Source organism: Sorex araneus, chromosome 1 (assembly GCF_027595985.1).
Source record: "Sorex araneus isolate mSorAra2 chromosome 1, mSorAra2.pri, whole genome shotgun sequence".
Lineage (NCBI taxonomy): Eukaryota > Metazoa > Chordata > Mammalia > Eulipotyphla > Soricidae > Sorex > Sorex araneus.
Genome location: NC_073302.1, coordinates 171,623,186 through 171,649,682, shown reverse-complemented (window position 1 = coordinate 171,649,682; position 26,497 = coordinate 171,623,186). Strand labels below are relative to the sequence as shown.

Genomic DNA, 26,497 nt, shown 5'->3' with positions numbered 1-26,497 from the left:
CACAACACCCAAAAGGAGAGGAGAGGGAGAGGGAGAAGGAGAGGGAGAGAGAGAGAGAGAGAGAGAGAGAGAGAGAGAGAGAGAGAGAGAGAGAGAGAGAGAGAGAGAGAGAGCGAGCTAGAGAGAGAATGCCCTGCCACAGAGGCGGGGTGGGCTAGAGGGGACCGGGTGGGGGTGGTGGGAAGGATACTGGGACCATTGGTGGTAGAAAATGGGCACTGGTGGAGGGATGGGTACTCGACCATTGTATGAGTGAAACACAAGCACAAAAGTTTGTTAAGTCTTTAACTATACCTCATGGTGATTCACTAATCAAAATTAAAAAGAAAAAAGCACTAGAAAAATTTTGATTTGGGGCTGGAAAGACAGTACAGTGGGTAGGACATTTGCCACGTATGTATCAATCTGAGTTCAACCCCTGCCATACCCTAGAGTCGGCCAGGAGTAATCCCTGAATGTGGATCCAGGAGAAAGACCAATAGTGAGGAGTGGTTAAAAAAAATCCAATATTGGGCTGGAGCAATAGCACAGCGGGTACGGCGTTTCCCTTGCATGTGGCCGACCTGGGTTCAAATCCCAGCATCCCATATGGTCCCCTGAGCACTGCCAGGAGTAATTCCTGAGTGCAGAGCCAGGAGTAACCCCTTTGCATCACCGGGTTTGACCCAAAAAGCAAAAAAAAAAAAAAAAATCCAATACTGAGACCATTTGCTTAAAAGATTTTACTTCATGATCTACCTGTGGTGAACTTTATTCTTCATAAATTCTTACATAATACAAAAAAAACTCATACAAATTCAAAGAAGAATAAACAAAATTGGAAAAATTGGCTTATAAAACAAAGTTCAAAAAGAAGTTAGGTAAAATTATTATATGTGCATAAAATTTATATCTGAAAAACATGATTAACTGAAAACTATGGGTATAAATTATTTTATTATTTGTACAAAATAAATATACAGAAACAGATTTCTTTTTTATACACAGTAAGTAATCATTTAAAACTGTGATGTGAGGGGCTGGAGAGACAGTGCAATGTGTAGCGCACTTGTCTTGCAGAGAGCCAACAGTGGTTCCATCCTCAGCAATCATATGGTTCCCCCCAGCATTGCCAAGAGTCCCTGAGCATAGCCAGGTGTGGTACAAAAAACAGAAACCAAAGCAAAAATAAACAAACAACCCCCCCAAAAAAACCCCACGAAAACCAAAACTGATTTTAAGTGAAAGGACAAAGATTGAAAGCAGGCTGTTCAATGACATTTCTCTTAATGTTAGCTGGGATTTTTTTTTTCCTCATCAACATCTAAACAGAATATTATTTAAGAACCTTTTGTGTAATTGTGAACAGGTAGAGATATAATGGAAGGAAGAGCCACTTAAAATAGCACCACTAAAAGCAAATAATAAAACAACTAGCAAAATCACCAAGTGGGGACTAACAAGTACAACAAGAACAACAGAGTCTCCCACAGTTCCTTAGAAATTAGAATTCAGTTTGTGTGTAATGGGACCTGGGGTTATTCCAGTTCCTCACTTTTCAAAAATCTCTGACTGATCTGAAGAGAGATGACTAACAAGACTTGTTAAAGGCTACGTGCAAAAAAGACAAGCACATATCCTCTGTATGCCTTAGAAATACTGAATTTAGAAGAATTTCATTCTTCCAAAATTAGATCATAAATTTACTTTTTTTTTAAGAACAAGAGTTTTCATCTTCGGAGCATCATCCTAAATTTGTATTAGAAAAACAAGTTAGCAAGGCTAGCCAGGATAACTATGAAAAATAAAACTATTCTGAAGGAAACTAGTTAGGCCAGATTTCTTGGTTGACTATCACATTACTAAAATAGAATGGTGTAGTGCAAAATAAAAAATGTTCTGAGGGCCAGAGAGATTAGAGAGATACGAACTTATATAAGCTACAGATTGCAGCTGAAACAGTGATCTGAATCCTGGCACCTCCTATGGTCCCCTGAACACCACTAGGGGCCCCTGAACACAGAGCCAGAAGTGACCTGGATCAGTGGCAGATGTGCACCTCCTGCTACCAACCAAAATAAAAAATATGTTCTGAAAGGATCTAAATATAATTAGACTTTTGTGTATGAGAAAATGCATTTGATACTAAAATACAGAAACCCAAAACCGAGAGGCCGCTAAGTGTGGTCACTCGACCTCATACCTCTTCATCCTCAGCAATGGAAAACAAATTATCTAATGCTTCCTTTTCAGCAGGTCTGACTTTAGGGGAGAGACTCTCCAAACAATAATAGTGAGTTTTGTTGAAATATTGTATGCAATCAAAGTGAAAGTAAAGTGAAATTTATTAGTTACACAGGTGGGGGCTAAGGGTGGGGGGGCTAGAGGCGTGGGAGGGTTAGGGGTGAGGGGGTGAGGGGTAGAGCTATACTGGGATTCTTGGTGGTGGACTATGTGCACTGGTGAAGGGATGGGTATTCGAGCATTGTATAACTGAGATTTAAACCTGAAAACTTTGTAACTTTCCACATGGTGACTCAATAAAAAATTTAAAATTAAAAAAAAAAAAGAAAATGTATTTGAAGTCAATGGAGGTCTGCAAAGGTAATTTATGCAATAATGCAGTGGCTTTCCTAACCAATAGGACAAATATAGTTTAGCCAATAAAAGGTCATTTTTCAAGTGGGTTAGGGGGTGAGAAGGGACCTAAAGATACTGTTGGAGGGATACTGGAATTTTGATGGCAGTATGATGTAGCAACATTGTACTTCTGAAACATGGATATCAACACTACTGTGAATCTTGGTGCCTAAAACAAAACCAAACTATGCTAAAAAAAAATGATGAGGGGCAAGGGAGGTATCCAGCCCCCCAAATTTGCTAGCTATCTTGAAAAACAAATTAGAACTCTCAGGTATAATGCATTCCAATGGGTCACTAATCTAAGGATAAAAATAAAACTGTGAGAAAAAAAGATAATTATACTTAAACAAATAAGTAAATAAAAAATAAAAACAAACCAGGAAGTGTTTCTTAGATGTAGCACTGTAGCACTGTCGGCCTGTTGTTCATCGATTTGCTCAAGAGGGCACCAGTAAAGTCCCCATTGTGAGACTTGTTACTGTTTTTGGCATATCGAATACGCCATGGGTAGTTGCCAGGCTCTTCCGTGCGGGCAGGATACTCCTGGTAGCTTGCCGGGCTCTCCGAGAGGGACGGAGGAATCAAACCCGGGTCGACTGCGTACAAGGCAAACATCCTACCTGCTGTGCTATTGCTCCAGCCCTTCTTAGATGTACTTTAAAATAATTTATTTTTTATTAATAAACGATGTCTTTCTTAAAAAAAAAAACCTAGGAAGGTGATTAGAGCAGTTACCTTAGAAAAGGGGGAGTGTTTGGCAGACAGGCTTTACAGACACTATCAAGCCTTTCAAAATGTGTACTTTGTGCATTTATTATCCATTAAAAATAGCACTTAAGTCAGCCATATTCAGGGCTACTGTCCCAAAAAATACTTCAGGTAACCCCAAATAGCCCCCACAAAATATAAATAGCAAACAACATCAAATACAAATAACTCCCTTATGGTTCATAAGTAATAAACAATAGTTCTTTTATTCCACATTTCATATTATTCAGAAAAACCATAACTTATATTGTTTCAATATAGATTAAGTTCAATATAAACAAGTGTTTTTAAGTATTTATGTAAACACTTGCTGATACTGAACATAGATTATATTGAGCCTTTTAATTCATCATGTTTTTTTAATATTGTTGGTTTGGGGCCATGCCTGACAGTGCTCAGGGGCTACTCCCAGCTGTGTGGTTGGGGTCACTCCCAGCGGTGCTGGGGAGCCCTTGCAGTAGCGAGGATCGACCCAGGCCTCCTGCGTGCAAAGCATGCACTCAGGGCACTGAGCTATCGTTCCAGCTCTGCTTCATAATCCTTTCAATCTTTCTACCAAGTTGTTAAAAATTGGTAAGAATGCGTTCTTGATAGTAATAATTGTTGAAAAAAGATATTTCTATGACTGGTATTGTATTTTAAAAGAGTACATTCTTTACAAAAGCTAAAAATCACTACATATTCAAACCACAAATTTACCTTGCATATTTTTTTTTTCTTTTTGGGTCACACCCGGCGATGCACAGGGGTTACTCCTGGTTCTAAACTCAGGAATTACCCCTGGCGGTGCTCAGGGGACCATATGGGATGCTGGGAATCGAACCCGGGTCAGCCGAGTGCAAGGCAAACGCCCTACCCAAACGTACTATCGCTCCAGCCCCTTTTTTTTGAGAACACGTTTTATTTTATACATACAAACATATTTATATATATGTATATAGTATATATTTATATGTAACATATTTATATATTTTACATATTTATACTGTTAGGGTCGAGCAGACCTCTACCCGGGGGAGGCGCGGAGGAATGAGACCGAGACAACTCTTTCTGCAAACACACAGGGTTTATTCAAGCCAACGTGTTGGGACCCTGCAGCGTGCCTGAGAGCCGGCAGGGGCTGAGAGCCAATTTACCTTGTTTTTTAAACATTATTTCTATGTTCTTTTAGATAATCGTTGTTTTGTCCATGAACGTTTTTCATTTGTGTGGGTTTTAAGCCACTGATTGATGGCATTTTCATACTTCCTTGGTTGTTTCTGCCAGTCCTGATGCCACCTAAGGTTGGAGATCACATTTGAATAGTTCTGTCCTACACTTTGTTTCCAGTTGGCAAACTGCTCTTTGTTGTATTTGTGAACAGAAGCAGAAACTTTGGGGTAGTCTAGAATGGAGCGAAGCTTTTGATCTAAAGAATAAGTAATTTCTGGGAATGTTGTAGCGATGTTTGTTAGTTCATCTGGGTCTGAAGAAAGATCTGAAAGAAAAGAGATCCATATCAAAACTTCCATTTCAAGGATGCATTTTAAAGAATAACATTACTCTGTGACAGGTAATGTATTAGATTTAATTTTATTTTTAATTCCTTTCAGTAAGAAGGATGGTGTGTGTGATAAAATAATATGCCCAAAGTTAAACACCACCCGCCCAAAACGTGTTCAAAATTACCTTTCTGCATTACTATCAGCTTGCTATCCAGTTTTGTTCTTTTCCCAGTTCTTCAACTTAAAACAAAAATTTATTCCAGATAAAAGAAATTGTCAAACCGAGATCACTTAGTAAGTTGGCATAGCCCCAATTCTTTCTGTGTTTTTATGCCTTACTTATTTTGACATTGAAGAAAAAATAGTAAAGCTTTTAATCACCTTATTTCAATAGCTCCAAACATTCTAACTGTAAGAATTTTTTTATGTAGTTTATGTTCTTGCAGCTTCACTTAGTTCAAGTTTTTTTTTTTTATATACTGTGCTTGGAATTTTGAAAGTTGCACTAACCAGTACTGTTTCATTTTAGTGTCATGGAAAATAAAGCTCTCACTACAGTGGGAAAATCATAAATATTTCAGATAACATTAACACCCTGTTTACTATCTGTAGGAAGACAGAGGATGGGATACCTCTAACGGTCTAATGGAAAATAGCAAGTTCAAGATCATACAACAATTTACTTCAGGTGGTAAATAGACAACGTATGTTGGGGGGCAAACCTCTGTGGGCTCATCTGAGTGCAGTAACCAGAAGCTCCTGAAGATGTCTGTGACATTTAGGTGGCATCAGATGACCCCTCTCTGGGAAAGGGTCATCAGTAAGCCCCGGGAATAAAGGAAAGAAAGACTTTCCCAAGATCTGGTAGTCACAACTGATGATTTTAGAACACGATCAACGAGCATTATTCATCATTCACTATTTATTATTTGATGCCCATTATTCATTATAATGAAAACTTGACTTGGTTTTGAACCCAAGAATCCCATGCGTTTAGAGATTACAAAGCGGTCAATAAGCCTGGCCCTAAAGAATTATTCTGGGTTACTTTGACTAGAGCGATAGCACAGTGGGTAGGGCATTTGCCTTGCACATAGCTGACCTGGATTTGATTCCTCCATCCCTCTTGGAGAGCCCGGCAAGCTATGGAGAGTATCCCGCCTGCACGGTAGAGCCTGGCAAGCTATCCATGGCATATTCAATATGCCAAAAACAGTAACAACAAGACTCACAATGGAGACGTTACTGGTGCCCGCTCAAGCAAATCGATGAACTATGGAATTACAGTGCTATGGTGTTACTTTGACATTTGTAACTGAGAAGAAAACAGGGTAGTTTGTCCCTAATTTCAAATATAATATATGAAAAAGAGATTTCATATATTATATTTATAAAAAGGGGACAAGGGATAAGTAAAATCTTAAATCTAACAATACTATGAGGGATAAGTAAAATCTTAAATGTAACAATCACTATCACTATCATCCCATTGATCTGAGATTTGCTCGAGCGGGCCCAGTAACGTCTCCATTCGTCCTAGCTCTGAGATTTTAGCAGCCTCTCTTTACTTGTCCTTCCCAACGGGGCCGCATTGATGGGTCTCATTCTCCTGACCCTGGAAGAGCCTCTAATGCGGCAGCATCTAAATGTAACAATACTACTTAAAAAATATAATTCATACAGTAGAGTAGTGAAATTAGTAGGAACTCCTCCCTCCCTCCCTCCCTCCCTCCCTCCCTCCCTCCCTCCCTCCCTCCCTTCCTCTGGGCACACACCTGGAAGTGCGCATGTCTTATTCCTAGGCTCTGCTCTCAGAGATCACCCCTGGCAAGGCCTGGGACCATATGGAGTGCCAAGAATGAAACCTGGGTCAGCTACGGGAAAGGCAAGTACCCTACCTGTGGTACTATCTCTCTGGCCCCATAAGCAGGATTTTTTCTAGGGTATAGGAGAATAGACTTTGGAGCTAGAAATCCTACTTCTGCCACTTCTTTGCTGTGATTCCTTGTTGTGAGGTATCTAATCTTTATATAATGAGGAGAATGGCACCATTATTAAGGGTTGGGAATGAACATAAAATACTGTATGAATGATACTAGTTTCTATAATATATGTATATGTATACGTATATATGTATATATACATATGTATATACATATATATATATATGTATGTATGGCAGAATCTTGCACGGCAGAGCCTGGCAAGCTACCCATGGCTTATTTGATATGCCAAAAACAGTAACAATGGGCCTCATTTCCCTGACTCTGAATGAGACAGGGATGAATGGAGAAGACATGACTGGTGCCCGACGACACTGATCTATCTATCTATCTATCTATCTATCTATCTATCTATCTATCTATCTATCTATCTATCTATCTCTATATATATACATACAAATCCTCCAGAACATGTGAAAATTAATGCACATGAAAGGGTAAACCCCAATGATTGGGAAAAGCAACCACGACTCTTAGAAGACACTATGATCAGAGGAAAGAGTGGTTTCATTCATGAGCCTTGATCAAGAGCCTTCAGACACCTGCCCTGAACTTATTTATTTACTTTTGGGGGTCACACCAAGTAGTGCTCAGGGGCTACACCTGGCTCTGTACTCAGGAATTATTCCTGGCAGTGCTTGGAGGACCATATGGTATGCCAGGTATTGAACCCGGGTCTGCAGCATGCAAGGCAAGAGCCCTACCCACTGGACTGTGGCTCTGGCCCACTGCTCTGGGCTTTTAGACGGGGATTTGCTCCTCACATGGGCAGCCTTTTGTGGACTGTTCCAGTGTGAGAAGCCACAGATGTTTACTTATTGATGATCAGTAGTTCTCTTTAGCAACATTATGTAGTTGATCTTTCGATATATACTATCACATATATACCATCACACTTGAAAATATGCACTCACAAACTTACCAAAGAGTTGGGGTGCTACTGAAACCCCATCAGAGTAGGCTATATACTTCCACTGGTGAGTTCGGAGCATGAAGGTGGAGGCGTTCACATTGCATCCATGGAATTCACTCAGAATCCAGGGTGGATGCAGGTCTTTGAAGCCAAGTTTATTCTGAAATGTTTCTGCCGCTAATGGCAAGAGAGAGTATCCACTTAAATTCTGAGGCAGAGGAATTCCAGCAATATCTAGAGAATAGCAAAGATAACACAATATTTTAAAATAAGTCATCCTTTCATAGTTCTCATTCAGAAACAACCTCATTAAGAAGCACAGAGACAAGAAACTGTATATGGCTTTTATAGATAAACTGCTTAAATCCAAATGCTGGTTACGGTGTGATCGTGAGCATGCTATTAAACATTCTGAACCTCAGTTTCCTCATCTGTAAAAGGGGATAACACTGACACTTATTTCTATAGCACTTGCTTCACACCTTAAGATTTCAACAGCCTCTATAGTAAGATGGTTTTTAAAAATAGAAATACCACCCGCATTTTCCTATTCAATACCTTTCTATTTAAAGGTTTCTTTTCTTTTTTAAAAAAGTTTTTGGATCCACTTTTGATCCAAAAGTTTTTGGATCACAGCAATGATCAGGGATTACTCTGGCTCAGCACTTAGGTGGTATTTGGGAAGCTATATGGGACACTGGGGATCAAACTTGGATCAGCCACCTGCCTGGCATGCGTCCTACTCACTGGACTAACTCTCCAGTCCCTCTATTTTAAGTTTTTGGAGCTGCTATCTTTTATGTAATATTCTTAAGCTTCAAGAATAGAAGGGAAGGGGCTGGATCGATAGCACAGCGGGTAGGGCGTTTGCCTTGCATGCAGCTGATCTGGGTTTGATTCCCAGCATCCCATATGGTCCCCCAAGCATCACCAGGAGTAATTCCTGAGTGCATGAACCAGGAGTAACTCCTGTGCATTGCTGGGTGTGACCCAAAAAGCCGAAAACAAAACAAAACAAAACAAGAATAGAAGGGAAGAGAAATTCTGGCTTGGGGATTTGATTTGAGAAACTAAATCCTGTGTTCTTTGTGCATAATTTTGATTCATATAAAATAATGTAGTTACAACTAGTATAATAAAGAACCTTCAGAATTCTATTCATAGCTGATGCTTTATATCTATTTTAAGCTCCTAATTAGTTAGAAGAATCACAAAATTGGTCCTTTGTAGATATTTGATGAAAATTTATTATTATTCACAGGTAAAATAGAACATAAACTTTCACAGGTCTAATTTGGGAGTTAGTCACTACTAAAGTAATTTTAAATTCTCCCAGATTTAAGCAATTTTATCTTAAAAGGATAGATTAAACATGTGCCACCAGAATTATCTATGCTTGTAGACTGGTAAAATGGTTCATCCCGTTGCAAATCAATGAGCAATGGGATGAACAGTGATAGTGTGAAAATCATTCATGGATTTTGTTTCTTTAACTGACTTATTTCACATAAACATAAGGAAAAGATTCAGTTCATCCCTAAAATCAAGTTAGTACACCTTTATTGTTAGTACACTTTTATTCTAAAAAATGTGCTGGTTTGGAAAAAAATAGACATATGATTTTAGTAAACAGAAGAACAAAACAAAAATCTGTTTATAGTTTTATAATCTACATTTTCTCCCTCCTTCCCTCCCTTCCTCCCTCCTTTCCCCTTCCTTTCATTTTTGGGCCACACTGGAGGTACTCAGACCTATTCCTGGTTCTGTGTTCAGGGATCACTGCTGGTGGGGCTTGGGGACCTTAGGGGGTGCCAGGAATAGAACTGAGGCTGACCTTGTGCAGGACAAGCACCCTACCCATTGTACTATCACTCCAGCCCATCCCTTTGTGTGTGTATTTGTAGGATAACATAGCCTCAGGTATAGGTTTATTGGGTTACTCCCGTTATAGTGCTCCTATTCCTCTTTGTTTATTTGTAGCTTCTTTCTTAGTGTTCTGTTGACTTGTAAATAATGTTTTTCTCTTCTCCTTGAGTCCTTTGCATAGTTTATTCAGAGCAAGTCCTTTTTGTATGGACACAGGAAGACTTAACAAATGTTATGCTTTTGTAACCTGGGAGTCATTTGACTCTACATGATATTTTCCTCCAGGGCATCTGTTCTCTTGACCTAAGCCTCAGCTGCCCTTAGTTCCTAGCACCCCCAAAGCAGGGTCCCAACGACGTGGGACGAGAAGGACCCGGGGCAAGCGGTGAGTTGTGTGCTACCTGGCATCCAGATGGGCCTGGCCAAAGTGCCTAATGCTTAACTATAAGTTAAGAGCTTGGTCATGGACAAATGCTGTCATGATCCAAATAGTGATAACTAGATCTGGACCCTGCTAGGGTGAGGAGTGATTAATCTGGCCTGAGTGCTGTGGTCTGAGCCTGTGGCAAGATGTTGCCAGTAGAGCTGCCTTGCAAGCCTCAATGTATCCCTTGCTATGTCCATACAAAAATAACTAGTATTAAGATGTTAATAAGTTCCTGGACTAAGGAAAAGAAAAAAACCTTAAGAGTCAGGAAGGGCTTTGGAATGCCCTGCCCTCAGGAAGGGCTTTCTTATGTTGATTTTGCTACCTGGCTGGGTGTAGCCTAGAGGGCAAGGTGGGAGAGACAAGTAGGAGAGAGACAGAAGCAGCAGTTTATCCAGAGAGAGGACAGAGCTGGGAGTGCGGGAGATGAGAAAGATGGAAGACTGAATAAACGGTAACTAATCAGCAACTAGCTTGGTCCTTGTTCTTCCTTCGCCTTTCCTTGACCACCGGCCGTCCTGATCCAGTCCACACACTGCGGTTCCAGGGCACCGAACGCAGGTGGTGAGACAGAGCTGCCCGGAGAACCCGCAAGCCTTAGTTTTTTACATGTATTAGAGATGAATAAAATCATTCATGGGCTAGAGCAATAGGGTGTTTGCTTTGCATGCAGCCAGCCCGGGCTTGATTCCTCCGCCCCTCTCGGAGAGCCTGGCAAGCTACCAAGAGTATCTCACCCGCACGGCAAAGCCTGGCAAGCTATCCATGGCATATTCGATATGCTAAAAACAGTAACAAGTCTCACAATGGAGATGTTACTGGTGCCTGCTCAAGCAAATCTATGAGCAATGGGATGACAGTGATACAATTCATGGATTTTGTGTTTCTTTAACTGACTTATTTCACTAAACCTAATACCGTATAGGCCCATATATGTTGCTCAAGTGACATGATTTCACCTTTACAAAAAAGGTTTCACCAAACAAGTGGAGCCAGTCGGTAAGCTACTTGCCTTACACACGGCCAACACAAATTCAATCCCCAGCATCCCATATGGTCCTCTGAGAACTGCCAGGAGTGATTTGTGAAAATAGAGAATAAGGAGTAAACTGAGTATGTCCAGGTGTGGCCCTCCCAAACAGACAAAGTAGCTGAGCAATATTTATTTATTTATTTACTTATTTTATTTTTACTTAGTGAATCACCGTGAGGGTACAGTTACAGATTTATACATTTTTGTGCTCATGTTTCCCTCATACAAAGTTCGAGAACCCATTCTTTCACCAGTGCCCATTCTCCACTACCAGTAAACCCAGCATCCCTCCCACCCCCCCAATCCTATCTCCCCCCACCCCACCCCACCCCACCACTGTGGCAGGGTATTCCCTTTTGTTCTTTCTCTCTAATTAGGTGTTGTGGTTTGCAATAAAGGTGTTGAGTGGCCACTGTGTTCAGTCTCTAGTCTACATTCAGCCCGAATCACCCTTCCCCCACATGGCCTCTGACCGCATTATACTTGGTGATCCCTTCTCTGAGTTGCCCTCTCCCCAGAATGTGAGGCCAGCCTCCAAACCATGGAGTCAACCTCCTGGTAGTTATTTCTACTATTTTTCTATTCTTGGGTGTTAGTCTCCTACTCTGTTATTCTATATTCCACAGATGAGTGCAATCTTTCTATGTCTGTCTCTCTCTTTCTGACTCATTTCACTTAGCATGATACTTTCCAAGTAGCTGAGCAATATTTCAATGTGTTTACATACATCATTCTTGCTCAATCATCTATAAATAGGCACTTTTGTGCTCATGATGGCCAGCTGGGATAACTGTCCCCACAACACTTGGCCAACTGCACAGGGTGGTTCAGTGTTCAAGTCCAGCAAAGTGCACTGCTGAGGCCCTTTGGTGCCAGGTGTCATCAGGGTCACCCAGAAGTGCCCAGGGCCATTAAAGCTACACCTAGAGGTGCTTGGGAGTCTCCAGGGTTATAAGCAGCAGTTCTTGGGGCCTTGTTTATGCAAGGCATGCGCCACTGGCCCTTGAGATTCTCCCTGACCCCCAGATTTTGGGGGCCTACCTGGACTCTGGTCCTATGTGGTAAGGGGAACTGGAAACAGAGCCTCAGTCATGTATAGCACATATGTGGGCACTTGCTTTTCCAGGTCCCTGGCACCTATTCTGAATCTTTTGAGGACTCTCCACACTGTTTTCCACAATGACTACATCAATTTACATTCCTGGCACCATCCAGGGTTCCATTCTCACCTCATAACAAGGCGAATTTTTCAACAAATATGCTACAGTTTCAACTCCTGGCTCCAACAAAAGGTTCATACCTATAACCCTTTGCATCTTTATCTTTCTACCTTTTATGGGGCTGGGGAGACAGCACAGTGGTAGGGCATCTGCCCTACATGCAGTGACCTGGGTATGATCCCTGCTGCGGATGTACCCATACAAGAAAACCAAACAGAAACCTTGTCTTTGACTAACAGTTGGTTAATTAAGATGCTTCAGTGTTTTATATGAGGGCCCAAGGGATACTTTCTGTCATCTGTCCCTCTCCCAAATTATACAAATGAACTACTTGCCTTTGATAATAAAAAATTATTGTAAAACAGAGTAGAGACTATTCTAAACCTTGAAGATATTAATTTCTGGGTTGGAATTAGAAGAGAATTGATAATTTTTTTACTTCCTTTACTCTAGTTACACATGTCTAGTCTACACATTTAAATATTGTTAACAGAATATATTTGCCAGGGAAATATGAATCAGAAAGAATTACCAAGAATCAATGAAAGACAAAAGCCCAGAAAAACCTATATAGAAGTGAGTTTTAGAAATATAAAATAACTTACATTTTTATATTTTATAATAATATAAAATATAAAATAACGGGGAAAAATAACTGATGACGGGGGTGGGGCGGGAGGGGAGGGAACTTTTCTAAATCCCAGAAGAGTGGGAAAGTCCTTCAGAGGAATTTCTGGGAATGTTTGGTCTTTACTAAAGAAATGCTTATTGTCAGACCCTTGGATTGTGATCAAAGGACTGAGGTCACTAAGTAGGTGAGAGGGGAACAGGAAGTGGGAGAGGAAGAGCAGTGAGGAAGGAGCAGACAGCATTAACACTACTGTTTTTGGTGGGGAATGTGCACTGGTAGAGGGATGGGTGTTTGATCATTGTGGGATTGTAACCCAAACATGAAAGCTTGTAACTATCTCTCTTTTTTCTTTTTTTTTTTTTTGGTCACACCCAACAGTGCACAGGGGTTACTCCTGGCTCTGCACTCAGGAATTATTCCTGGCGGTGCTGGGGGACCAAATGGGATGCTGGGAATCGAACCAGGGTCGGCCGTGTGCAAGGCAAATGCCCCATCCGCTGTGCTATCCCTCCAGCCCTGAAACCTTGTAACTATCTCACGATGATTCAATAAAATTTTAAAAAAAAACACTACTTTTTTTTTCTTTTTATTTTTGGGTCACACCTGGAGATGCACAGGGGTTATTCCTGGCTCTGCACTCAGGAATTACTCCTGGTGATGCTCAGGGGACCATACAGGATGCTGGGAATCGAACCTGGGTCGGCCACATGCAAGGCAAACGCCCTACTCATTGTGCTATTGCTCCCGCCCCACTACTGTGTTTTTTAAAAACCAAAATTTAAAAAGCTTATTGTTGGGGTTGGTTCTGGAACAATATATGACTAATACTTAACTATCAATAACTTTGTAAGTTAGGCTCTTAAATAAAATAAATTTTTTTTTTTTAAGTTTACTGTTGGGTTGGAGTACAGTGGGTAAGGTGCTTGCCTTGAATATGGCTGACTTAGATTCAATCCCCCGCCCTTTGGTGCTAGGTGCAATGGATAAGCTACTTGCCTTACACATGGCCAACCCAGATAGTCCCCTGAGCCTCCTAGGAGTGATCCCTGAGTAGAGAGTCAGGAGTAAACCCTGAGCACTGCAGGGTGTGGCCCCCAAAACAAAACAAAATTATCGTTAAGTGACATAAAAGAGGCAGGATAGTCAGATACTAGGAAGATTTAAAAGCAACAATAACAACAACAAAAAATAAAGAAAATGTATCCCAATCTTATTTGAGCTTCTAATATAATTTGCTAGATCAATACCTTACAAAATCTTTCAATTTACTGATGATGTAGGAATCTCAAGCAGTAATAAGAGCATCTCATTTTAATTGCAGGAAAATATGAAGCAGGGTTTAAAGAAAAAAAGATTTAAACAATGCACATCCATCAACTAACCTATATGAAGATAAAATGACTAGGAATAGACTAGGCTGACTTGTAGGTAACCCCTAGCGATACTGAACTGCTAGAGTCAAGTATCTGCGAATGACGGTCTGGGACTGCTGGAGTGAAAAAGACACAACGTGAAACACCACCGTGCACTTCACAGAGAGAAGACTGAGACTCACCCCAGCCTTTCCGAGTCCTGGGCTGTTCTGGTCACTGTATCTCAAGGAAACAGAATAAGGCTAGGAAGTGAAGCAACTACGATGATCAAAGAGCCTGTGCTGGAGGAGGAAGGTGCTACATGAGAAGAAACCAGGGCGGAAACAGAAGGAAAGGCACCGGAAAGCAAAGTATACTTTAAAACTAGAAAGATGATAATATGAGGTACGTACATAAATAATCGCACATAAACTTCTCACAAAAATAGAAAAATCGGGGCTGGGGCCATAGCACAGTGGGTAGGGCCTTTGCCTTGCACACAGTTGACCCTGGTTTGATTCCCAGCATCCCATATGGTCCTCTGAGCACCACCAGGAGTTAATTCCTGAGTACAGAGCCAGGAATAACCCCTGTGCATTGCCAGGTGTGACCCAAAAAGCAAAAAAAAAAAAAAAAAAGAAAAAAAAAAGAAAGAAAAGAAAAATCACAGGGATCAGCTAGAAATTGCAGGAGCCAGAGAGCAGCAGGAATACGTCTGAGTGATAATTGCTTTGGGAGAAAGGAGGACCAGCGAATGACAACTAAGAAACTGCAGAGAATAAAAATGTACACACGTAAAAGAATATCAGAAAGTGTTCCAAAACAAACAAAAGTTACATGGATTAAATAAAAAAAGGAAAGGAATTGATATAAATTAACTGCAAAATAAATTTAAGACCCTGAAATTATTATTTAAATGAAAAATACTGTATAGCAGAAGGAAAGATAAAAAAGAACTCTTACTTTTTATTTTAAAAATTTCTGACATGGAGCCGGAGAGACAGATAGTACGGTGGGTAGGGCGTTTGTCCTGCACATGGCTAGGTTCCATCCACAGCATCCCATGTGGTCCTGAGTCCGCCAGGAGTCATTCCTGAGCGCAGAGCTAGGAGTAAGCCCTGAGCACCACTGGGAGTGCCCCCCCACCCAAAAAGTTTCTTTCATGTACATGCATAAATGACACAGAAACATTCTCCTTTTCTTTTACTACAAGCTATATATAAATCCATGGTACTTCATTATGGTAATTTTAAGTTATTATTATTATCATTCTTTTTGCCATAGCAGGCTGTGCACAAGGCAAGCGCCTTACCTGCTGTACTATTGAACCCCATAATACTTTTGCATTTGATAGTACCTCAGAAGAGGGAAATTACAGTACTGAAATACTGATTTTAAAGTTATCTGCCAAATTAAATAGAAATTGAAAGCTCTACTTAATTTCCTCGAATTTGAGGATGACATTATTCTAATATCTTAAAAAACTTGCTAACTATACTTATTCAGATATCTCCATCTTAGACCTTTGGTTATGTTCATAGTCATTAGGAAGCCTGTAAAGCAAATGGTAAAGACTTCTGAGGAGAAATTTATTTATAGCATTCAGATTAAAGAACTTTTCAGACCCTGGATAAAATTAGTAATATCAAAGTGGATAGAATAATCCAGAAGAAAAATGCTTACATAAGTGATAGTAGAGAACAAATTATATACAAATCATATGAACAAAACTATGAATTGATCATATGAATAAAACCATGGGTATTGATATAAATTAAGTGTAAAGGCTTTTCAAAAGTAGGGAGAGAGTATGGGGAATATTGTCTGCCATGAAGGCAGGGGGAGGGTGGGAAAGGGGGGGTATACTGGTGGTGGGGAATGTGCACTGGTGGAGGGATGGGTGTTTGATCACTGTGTGATTATAACCCAAACATGAAAGCTTGTAACTATCTCAAGTGATTCAATAAAATTAAAAAAAAAAGTGTAAGAGTTTTTTGTTTTGTTTTTTGGGTCACACAGGGGTTACTCCTGGCTCTGCACTCAGGAATCACCCCTGGCGACGCTCAGGGGACCATATGGAATGCTGGGAATCGAACTCGGGTTCTCCACATGCAAGGGGAAAACGCCCTACCTGCTGTGCTATCACTCCAGCCCCAAGGATTTTTTTGTTTAAATACAACTTAACTCTCTAATCCTATCCTGATTAAAAATATATATATATATATATACATTCATACATACATATATATAAAATCGTTTTTGGGGTTTTTGGTGTTTTTCATTTTGTTTTGTTTTTGGGCTATACAAAGGTGTTCAGGGCTTACTCCTAGCTCTGAACTTAGGGATCACTCCTAATGGGCTTGGGGATATATTATATATGTGATATATTATATACATGTTATATATTATATATGTGTGTATATACATATATATTATAGACACAAAGATTATGCTAGCCATATATACCAGTTTTGGGGGCTTACCAACTATGCTTAGGGGCTTATTCCTAGCTCTGTACTCAGGGATCACTCCTGGAAGGGCATGGGTGACCATATGTAGTACCAGGAATTGAACCCAGGTAGGCCACAACCACTGTGGTATCTATCTGGCCCCTGACTAAATATTTCGAAGGAAAAAGAACAATAAGTGAAGTTCTGAGGAATATTATCCTCATTCTCAGATTTAATGCAAGTAAACAAGTTCTCCAGGTTACCGACAAGGCAGCGAGGCTCTCATTTGTTTATTCATTCTCTCGCATTCTTACAAATAAACATTTTCAGAACTACATTACTCACCAAGCATAGTCGGATAAATATCCACAAGAGAAACCAGATCTGATACTTGTAGGTTGGCCTTGACTCCTGGACCCATCATGAGGAGAGGAACATGGGCACTCGCTTCATACATACTCATTTTATAAAACTGACGGTGTTCCATGGCCAGTTCTCCATGGTCTGAGGTATAGATCACGACAGTCTTCTGAAGAAGTTCTAACTGACGAAGAGCTGAAATAATCTCACCTATGATATAAATCAAGATAGATCTTAATTAAATTTTGGGTTCTTGCTTTATTAATATGTTTTTTCTTATTTCTTTTATTTGTTTGGTGAGGAGGGGGTTGTGGCACATCCTGCCATGCTGGAGAAGCATGCGGTGCTAAGGATCAACCCAGGGCTCCTCCACGCAAAGTATGCTCGCCACCCTGAGCTGTGTCCCTGGCCCTTAATTTTATTATAGCTGTGTCCCTGGCCCTTAATTTAGGACATGACAAAAGTTTTGCAGGATGCTTGCTAGTTTTTGATTACTACCTGCTATTATTTGGTTGGTTGGGGAAGTTTGGGGCTTACGCCTTGCTCTGTTTAGGAATCACTCTAGGCAGTGCTCAGTGAGCCATGTGGTATTAGCAATTGAACCAGGGTCAGCAACATGCAAGGCAAGGTCAGCCCTGTACTATCTCTCTGGCCCAACCTATTGTCTGTGTAAGTTGTGCCAAATTTCAGCATACCTGATGATCAGTTGAGGGACTAGATAGGAAGGAGAACACACAATAATACCAGAGGTCAAATTTCCTTATTTGGAGATCATGCTAGCTTTCCTCTTAAACTCTTTCTTCTTTCAAATTCTATCAGAAAGGAGAGTATCTTTTTCTCCTTTGTGATTAGAATGAGGAAAGAAAGACAAGCTAGATGTTTTTGACAATCATGGGGTTGTGAGAGTCACTGACCCACACTTTCTGTACACTTTCCTATTACCCTTTTCTTTCAAATTCCTAATAGCCAGACCATCCCCATGAAGGTGACTGAGGGTAATGGAAACTCCTTCTCTGAAGAAGTGCTGGAAGCAGGAGAGACAGTAAATGAATGGGACAAGAAATAATTGGGCAGAACAATTATCTGGCAAGTCCCTTAGTGTCTGGAAACTTCTTCCTCATTGTTAGTAAGGATCACCATAAGGCATGGATAGTGAGGAGTCCGTCCTGTTTAGGAAGCTCCTCGGCAGGCCCTAGAGATCTGCCCGATTAAACAAACAAAACCCCACAGGTGAGTTGGAGTTTCAGTTAGAATTGAGAGCAACTGCTTTACGGTATTATTGGCAGAGTTTCGGGATTAGGATCTTTACCAGGGCAAGAGCAATTGTGTCTATGTCATCTCCTTTGTTCCTCCCTTCTCCACTATCCACAAATATCTCTTGTTTCACTCTGGTGGTTACTATTTTATTTAATTAATTTATTTATTGCTTTTTGGGTCACACCTGGCAATGCACAGGAGTTACTCCTGGCTCATGCACTTAGATATTACTCCTAGTGATGCTCGGGGGACCATATGGGATGCTGGGAATTGAACCTGGGCCGGCCACATGCAAGGCAAACGCTCTACCCATTGTGCTATCGCTCTAGCCCCGGTTACTATTTTAAAACATCTGATCATGTCACAACACAGCTTAAAACTTTTCCAAAGTTTCCATCTAATTCTACAGCAAGCTCATACTCTCTTCTACCTCACACAAGCACACAGGAATAGGTGAAGTAGGTGGCCTTCTGTATCAAACACCCTTTATCCTGCTCTCTGCTTAGACAGTTGCTATTCTTCCTATCCGACCCAGCTAACCGACCTCCCCCATAAAGTAGACTCTGCTTTAGGGAGAATGAAACTTTCTGTCTTTTCTCCCCTCAACCCACCACTAACTTGTATGTTAGCATGGCTGCATGCAAATATTATACTTGCTGGTGTCCACACTCTAGGAAAGTTTACTGGTGCCAGAGAGATGGTACTGGGGTGAAGGCACCTGCTTTGTATGTGGCTGACCCCGAATCAACACGGCCTTTAGACCCCAGAGCATTGCCAGGAGTGCTCTGTGCCAAGCACTGAGTTAGGAGTAAGCCCTGAGCACTTTGGGGTGTGGCTCCCAAACAAATGAATACACAAAAAGATGTTTACTGAATTCTTACTTTGTGTCAGGACCTCTGGTCACAAAGACTGAGGCCTATACCCATGAAGTTTACCTTTTTCAGGGGGAAAATAAACAAGAAACGAAACAAAGTAAGGAATATAATGTAAAGAAACAGGACACTAAAGTGCAAAGACAGTAGGTTGACGGAGCCTGTGAACGAAGAATGATCAGAATGACAACTCTAAGGAGGTGATATCTGATCTGAAAGGTGGAGGCTGAGCCAAACAAAAGGGCAAGGGAAGGACATCCTTCCAGAACAAACAGTGAATGCAGGAGCCTTGAGTTGGGGTTAAGAGTTTAGAGTATCGTAAACTAATAGGTGATCTGAAATAAAATTCAATTGGTACCTCTAATGACCAATATGGTGTCTGATTACTTGGTACTGAATCATTAGTGAGGAATAAGGTGAGATAGTGGATATATGATTTGGTACTCTAACCAACTATAGATTTTACACGAGGATACAGCATATCCCATAAATGCTGGAACCTGGCAAATTGCTACTATTTCCCCTCTCCCAAGCTCAGGAAAACAGGGGGCCATTCCTGGTAATATCCAGCCAACTAGCTGTATGGTTCAATGAAGGGTCTGAGGCGCTAGGGACCCCAGGCCACGCTGGCTGTGCCAGGGGCCTCTGCGTCTAGCCTGTCAGTGCTGACGGTGGAACAGCTCCTGTAAATACTGGGCACGAACCCCTGACTCTTGTGCTGCTCTCCAACCTGTAATTTTTTTTTCCTGAATAGATTTCAAGAGTAGTATTTCCTCACTTCCTGCAGCAATGTTATATACCATTTTTATTTCAATAGTTGTGAATACTATGAACTTTTTTCCCCCTTATTTTTGCAGGGGGGGCCCAAACCCAGGGATACTCAAGACTTACTCCTGGCTCTGCATTCAGGAATTACTCCTGGTGGGGCTCAGGGGACCATGTGGGAAGCCGGGGATTGAACCCTGGTAGGCAGCATGCAATGCAAGCGCCCTACCTGCTATACTGTCTCTCCAACCTATAAATGCTGTAACCTTTTAAAGTGAGTTACAGGGTACAAACAGTGAGGATTATCACCAACAACAGAAATATTGAACTACAATTTAGCTTTTGTGTGGACTTGAGAAAAAATATGTACTTCAAATCTTATTTGCATTTCAGATCAAGTACTTGGAAATTATCCCTTAGATTTATCATATATTTTCTGTAATGTAAAATAATGATCCAGATGGCATTTTTACTCAATGAAAATATTTAAAGAATACCCATTCATGGGTTTACTCCCAAGGTTTACTTCAGACAGAAGAAACACTACTCACAGTTTACTACAAAAAAAGTCCACTTCAAAATGCAGCAAAATCAATACATAGTCTTATGAAACAACTTGTCGTAAAGATATATATGTATATTTTTAAAAAATGAGTTTTTTTCTACATTTGAATTGAAAATAACCATAATTCTCTAAATAAAGAGATAAAAATACTCTCAGAACAGTCAGCAGATTTGATTTGGAGCTGTGTAGGGAAGGAAGTTCAATATGATTTTGGACCAGAACTTCATTTGTATCACTTGTCATCTTTGATTTGCTTGAGCAGGCAACATTTGTCCATGTCTTGTGCTAGTGTAGCCCAATGATATCTGCTTGCTCCAGAAACAGGAAGAGCCTCAAATCGCTCATTCAGGGTTTTGACAAAGAAGTCTGACCACTGCATTGATGGGCGGCAATGTGGTCTTTTGACATCCCATGGAATCCAGTTGGTAATAGCTCTAATCCAGCGGTCATCTCTGAGTCGCTTTACGTGTCCGGCCCATCTGATTTTTGACACCTTGGCAAACGAGACAGCGTCCCTGATTCTTGGTCACTGACGGACAATGGAACTCCGGATTCCTTCTTTCACTTGAGTGAAAAGTGATACTCCTAGCATGGCTCATTCGATTCTTTTTTGGGATACCCGAATAGCGTTCTCATCCTGTTTTTGTAGGGCCCAGGTCTCTGAGGCATATGTTAGTGCAGGAAGAACGGTGGAGTTGAAAAGATGTGCCCGGAGCCGGAGGTTCTTCATCCTCTTAACCACTTCTTTGATGCTCTTTATGCCATTCCACGCTGCTCTTTCTCCTGTGCAGTTCTGGCGCCAAGTCGTTCCTTATGTTGAGTTCTCAACCCAGGTACACGTAGTTGCTGCATTTGGAGGTGTTCTTTCCATTGAGAGCAAATGGAATGTCAGGAACTAGTTCGTTTTTCATAAACACCTTTTTGTTGAGATTCAACTGCAGTCTGACTTTTCCATACTTGTGGTTGAAGTCAGCCAGCATTTGTGCTGCTTGGCTAATGTTTGGCGTTATCAGAACGATGTCATCATCGAAGCAGAGGTGGTGTAGTTGCCGACCTTCTATCTTCACTTCCACTCCTTCCCATTCCAATCATTGCATGATGTTCTTGAGGGTGGCGCTGAAGAATAACAACAATGGGCCTCATTTGCCTGACACTGAAAGAGCCCCCAATACAGCAGTGTTAAGAAGGATGAGCAAGGAGAGGCTGATAAAATCTCAGGGACAAACTAGATTGCCAAAATGAAGAAAGACTAAAATGACTGTCAGTATTTTCAATGCACATATGCTGGCATCAGAAGCATCCACTGAGACCTGATGGTGCAAGCGCATAAGATCAAGTACATCATTGGTTTGACCAAAACGGGAAGGCATCAATCCCATCATGCCATTTTTGACACTGGAGAAGAACTGTTCCTCAGAACATGTGACAACAGAGGCTTGGTGGTGACAGTGTCCTTGTCAACACGAACTTGGCCATGAGCACTGATTCATTCGAATGCCTAACAACCCGATTTGGACGATTACACTTGAATAGATGTGGCTCACTGCCGGCAGTTTCTATGTTCATCGTCTATGCACCAACATCCAACTAAGATGAAGAAGAAATTGAGAAGTTCTACATGGTGCTGGATAAGTCCTATAAAGAAAACCACACCTTCTACAAGATCATTGTTAGTGATTTTAATGCCAAGATAGGACCGAGAAGGTTGCTCGAAGAACTCCACATTAGGTCCCATGGCCTAGAATGGAACGAACAGGGTGAGAGACTGTCTGAATTCATCATGTCGACCAAGACTATCCATGGTAACTCACAGTTCCAGAAGGCTGAATCTAAATGTTGGACATGGGTATCTCCTGGTGGACAGTTCCACAATGAAATTGACCATATATTCAATCGAAGGTTTTGCCTGACTGATGTTGCTGTTGTCCCAAGATTCCAAATGGAATCGGACCACCGTCTCCTTCGTGCAAAATTCTACTTCACAGAGCGGAGAGAAAGGACTGCAAAATTTTAGTTTAAGAAGTGAAATCCCAGAATGACCACCAACTGGGAGCTCTCTAGCACTATTGCGGCAATGTGGGAAGATGCCGTTGTTGACAACATCGATGAGGGATACGATCCACTGGTTCAGCACCTCCATGACTGCGCAAAAAATGCTGGGAGTGGGAAAGCCATAAACAGACTCCTGTCTTCAGAAACTCTTGAGCTCATTCGCCAAGGTGGTTTGATATGAGCCTCAGGCAACAACAAGCTAACGTCCGAGCTTGAAAAGCTGTGCAGAGAAGCGATAAAGGAAGACCTCAAAGACAGAAGAGCAGCAGTGTTGGCCCATGCGGCAAAAGCCGGAAAAAGTATTCGCAATGCTCGCCTGTCCTTCACCAACTACAAGACCAACATGACTGCCCTCCGACGTCCTGATGGATCTATCACATCTTCCAGAAGGGCAACTGAGAGGATTATGTCGGATCTCTTCAACAGCCACGTCCACCTGCCCACATACCAAATTCTGCAGGATAGATATGTCGTTCCCAACATCCTCCCTTCCGAAATCCGACATGTCATTTTGTCGGTAAAGACACGTATGGTACCTAGTCCGGACAAGGTTAGACCCGAACACCTGAAGAATCTGCTGCCAGTACTCGTCAATACACTGGCTCAGCTCTTCACACGCTACCTGTCTGAATGCAAGGTCCCGTCCCAATGGAAAACCAGCAGGACCGTTCTGTTGTACAATAAGGGAGACATCCATGACATCGGCAACTATCGCCCAATCTGCCTGCTGTCTGTCGTCTACAAGTTGTTCACTCGAGTCATCCTGAATAAAATATGCAGAGCACTAGATGAAGGACAACCATGCAAGCAAGCTGATTTCCGAAAAGGATTCAGCACGATCGACCATATCCACACAATGACCAAATTCATTAAAGTTTCGTGAGAGTTCAAGATGCTGCTCTGTCTAACGTTCATCGATTTTAAAGAAGGCCTTCTACTCTGTTGAGACTGAAGCAGTCATCAAAGCCTTAGCCAGACGGGGCGTTCAAACTCAGTACATCAAGATCCTCCATGAGCTGTATTATAGATTCACTATCAGGATCTCATCATTCTAAAAGGAAGTGATCATTGACAGAAAGAGAGGGGTTCGGCAGGGTGATATCATTTCACCAAAACTCTTCAGTGCCACCCTCGATAACATCATGGACCAGAACATACATAGGGGAAACTGACCAAATTTAGGTAAGCCTTGATACAGCTAGATGGAAAGACAAAGGCTTCATGGAAAGGAAAGAGCTTATGAAATTCACAGCCTTGAAACCAATTTTTCAAGACGTGTTAGGGATATTGATGGACAGAAGGAGAAATGGTGGTGGACTGGTGTTGAAAGGCTGTATGCCTGAAACAACTCTAAGGAACAATTTTGTAAATCATAGTGCCTTAGAGAAAAATCAAAAAGAGGAAAGAAATACAGGGGCAAGAAAGGAAAATAAATAAAGAAAGGTTTTGTTTTATGGTTATTACAAATTTGGCAGAAGTAATGAGACCCTATAACTAAAGTGTCTCATCTCCCAGAAACTAAACTGCCTTACAGTGGTATGTGATGTGTGTTTAGTTGAATATCAATTCTGGGTTGGAATGGGTTGGAACTGGTAAAAAAGACTCCTTATAGACAAACAAATTTCAGGACTGGGAAGATATTACAAGGGTTAATGTGTATGCCTATGCCTTGCATTCAACTGACATTTGTTCTACCTCTCGCATTGCAAGCTCCCCACTGCAACCTCAGCACTTCCAGATGTGGCCCTGATGGTCCCTGAGCTCTGCTGTGTGACCAGGTGGTCCCTAGCATTATGAGGGTGAATAGCGCTGCATTCTTCAGCTCTACATAATACTGATCTTGTCCATGAATCACTAGGATCAGCTCCTAAGATCCTTGAGTACTTACTGCTTGGGAGATCCCTCAAATGAATAAAAAAAGAACATTTACTCATTTGAATAACATTTACTCATTCATTTACTCAATGAATAATTAATATAGAAAATACTCTCATTTTACTATTAATAATTCAAAATTATCAAGCATCTTATCATTTTAAACACAAAATAGCTAAGCAAGAATGGTAAAAAGTTATCTGAGGATGTTATAGAGGTCACCAACCAGCACGACCACGGACTGTTGGAAAACATTAGACTTTTCTTCATGTAACTGCTTATTAATTATACCACCTACCAAGCATGGCGTCTGTCTCAGCACACATAGCATAATAAAATGCTCTAATATTTTTAATTTCTTCTTTTGTAAATTTCCCAGTGCAATTTTTTGTGTAAGAAGAATAATAATCTACAGGGTGCATTTCTGACAGTGGTGACCACTTTGGAATTTTGATATCATCAAAAGACACCTAGAAAAGGAAGAAAAACAAAGGAGAAGGATCCAGTAAATATATATGGCAAATCAGCAGTGTCTGATTACATAAGACAGAAAATACTGCAATGAGTTATACAAAGAAAAAGGCAAATATACAGATATATAAATAAAAATTAAATTGCTAAAATGTCTGTAACAACATAGAATATCAAAGTTTGTATAGTAATACGGTTATGAAATTGTTTTAAAACTTAATCATGTCAATAAAAAGCATGAACTATATTTTATATTCTGTTAGAAAGCCTAAGTACTTTAAACGACTGTGTGAGCAATTAAAAACTTCAGAATCAACAACCTAAAATCTTAAGACTTTTTTTTCACGGTAGTTCTACCAACAAATACAGTATAACCCAGTAAGTTGGTCAAATGTTTGTTTTAAAAAACTGTTTAATACATATAAATGCTTATGGTTTTTGGTGAATGTAATTAAGAGAAGGGCTGGAGCAATAGCACAGCAGTAGGGCATTCGCCTTTCACTCGACTGACCCGCATTCGATTCCTCCACCCCTCTCGGAGAGCCCAGCAAGCTTCCAAGAGTATCCCGCCCACATGGCAGAGCCTGGCAAGCTACCCGTGGCGTATTGGATACGCCAAAAACAGTAACAATAAGTCTCATAATGAGAGATTTATTAATATTATCGAACAAATCGATGAGCAACGGGATGACAGTGACAGTGACAATTAAGAGAAAAGTCACACACATATCCTTTAGGTAGTAACTTTCAAAACTTCAAATATCTACATACTATTTAGTTACAACTTACTTGACTCATATCATTAGATTGATACTAACGCCAGACAATTTTTTAAAGAAAGAGTCAAATTAGAATTTTAAGAAGACATGAATAATCTAAAATGTTGACATTATTTCCCTGTGTATACTTATAACACAGTATACTAAATAGCATTTATGAAGAAATATTTGATTTATGGTAACATATTTAATTTATTATTGTTTTTGGTGGCATAGCGTATACCCAGCCAGGGCTTACTCTTGGCTCTGTGTTTAGTGATCACTCCTGAAAGGATCTGTAGTGATCACTCCTGAAAGGATCTGAGGGAGCATAAGGGGTGCCGGGGGTTGAACCCAGGTGAGGTCTGTATCCACCGTACTATTGCTCTGATCTGATCTATTTTAAAACACAGGCAGTCGGGGCCAGGGCATATTTCTGCCTTAGAGCTCATACCTTTTATGTTAGGTCCTGAGTTTGACCTCTGGTACCCTCAAATAAAAAAAAAAAACTCACAAGCAAACCACAGGCAGTCCCTGCTTTGCATGGCTCAGATATTTGTGGGACCCAGTGACCACAGTTTGGCTCAGTAACAGCACCCGTCAACAGTGGAGTGCGCATTTCACTGACCAGGGTGTACTGACTGACACACTGCAAACAGTCTTTCACATCCAGAGGCTGCTACCTCTTTACAGACTCCTCTACAGGTTATGGATGGGTAATGCAGAGACCACGCACATCATCTATACCTCTCC

The 26,497-nt window shown here is 40.9% G+C and overlaps 1 protein-coding gene across 3 annotated transcripts in view; it reads right to left on the bottom strand.

The window, feature by feature from the left end:
- Window positions 1-4,424: 4,424 nt before the first annotated feature.
- The window catches only part of ARSK (arylsulfatase family member K), a 34,614-nt gene continuing 12,541 nt past the window's right edge, over window positions 4,425-26,497 (bottom strand). For all 3 annotated transcript variants that reach the window (XM_055139081.1, XM_055139088.1, XM_055139097.1), the window contains 4 exons: window positions 24,814-24,985; window positions 17,115-17,339; window positions 7,800-8,024; window positions 4,425-4,867 (listed from right to left, as the gene is read on the bottom strand). In XM_055139081.1, the coding sequence (XP_054995056.1) occupies window positions 4,548-4,867; window positions 7,800-8,024; window positions 17,115-17,339; window positions 24,814-24,985 (942 nt within the window). In that variant the 3' untranslated portion in view covers window positions 4,425-4,547. The remainder of the gene's footprint in view (window positions 4,868-7,799; window positions 8,025-17,114; window positions 17,340-24,813; window positions 24,986-26,497) is intronic.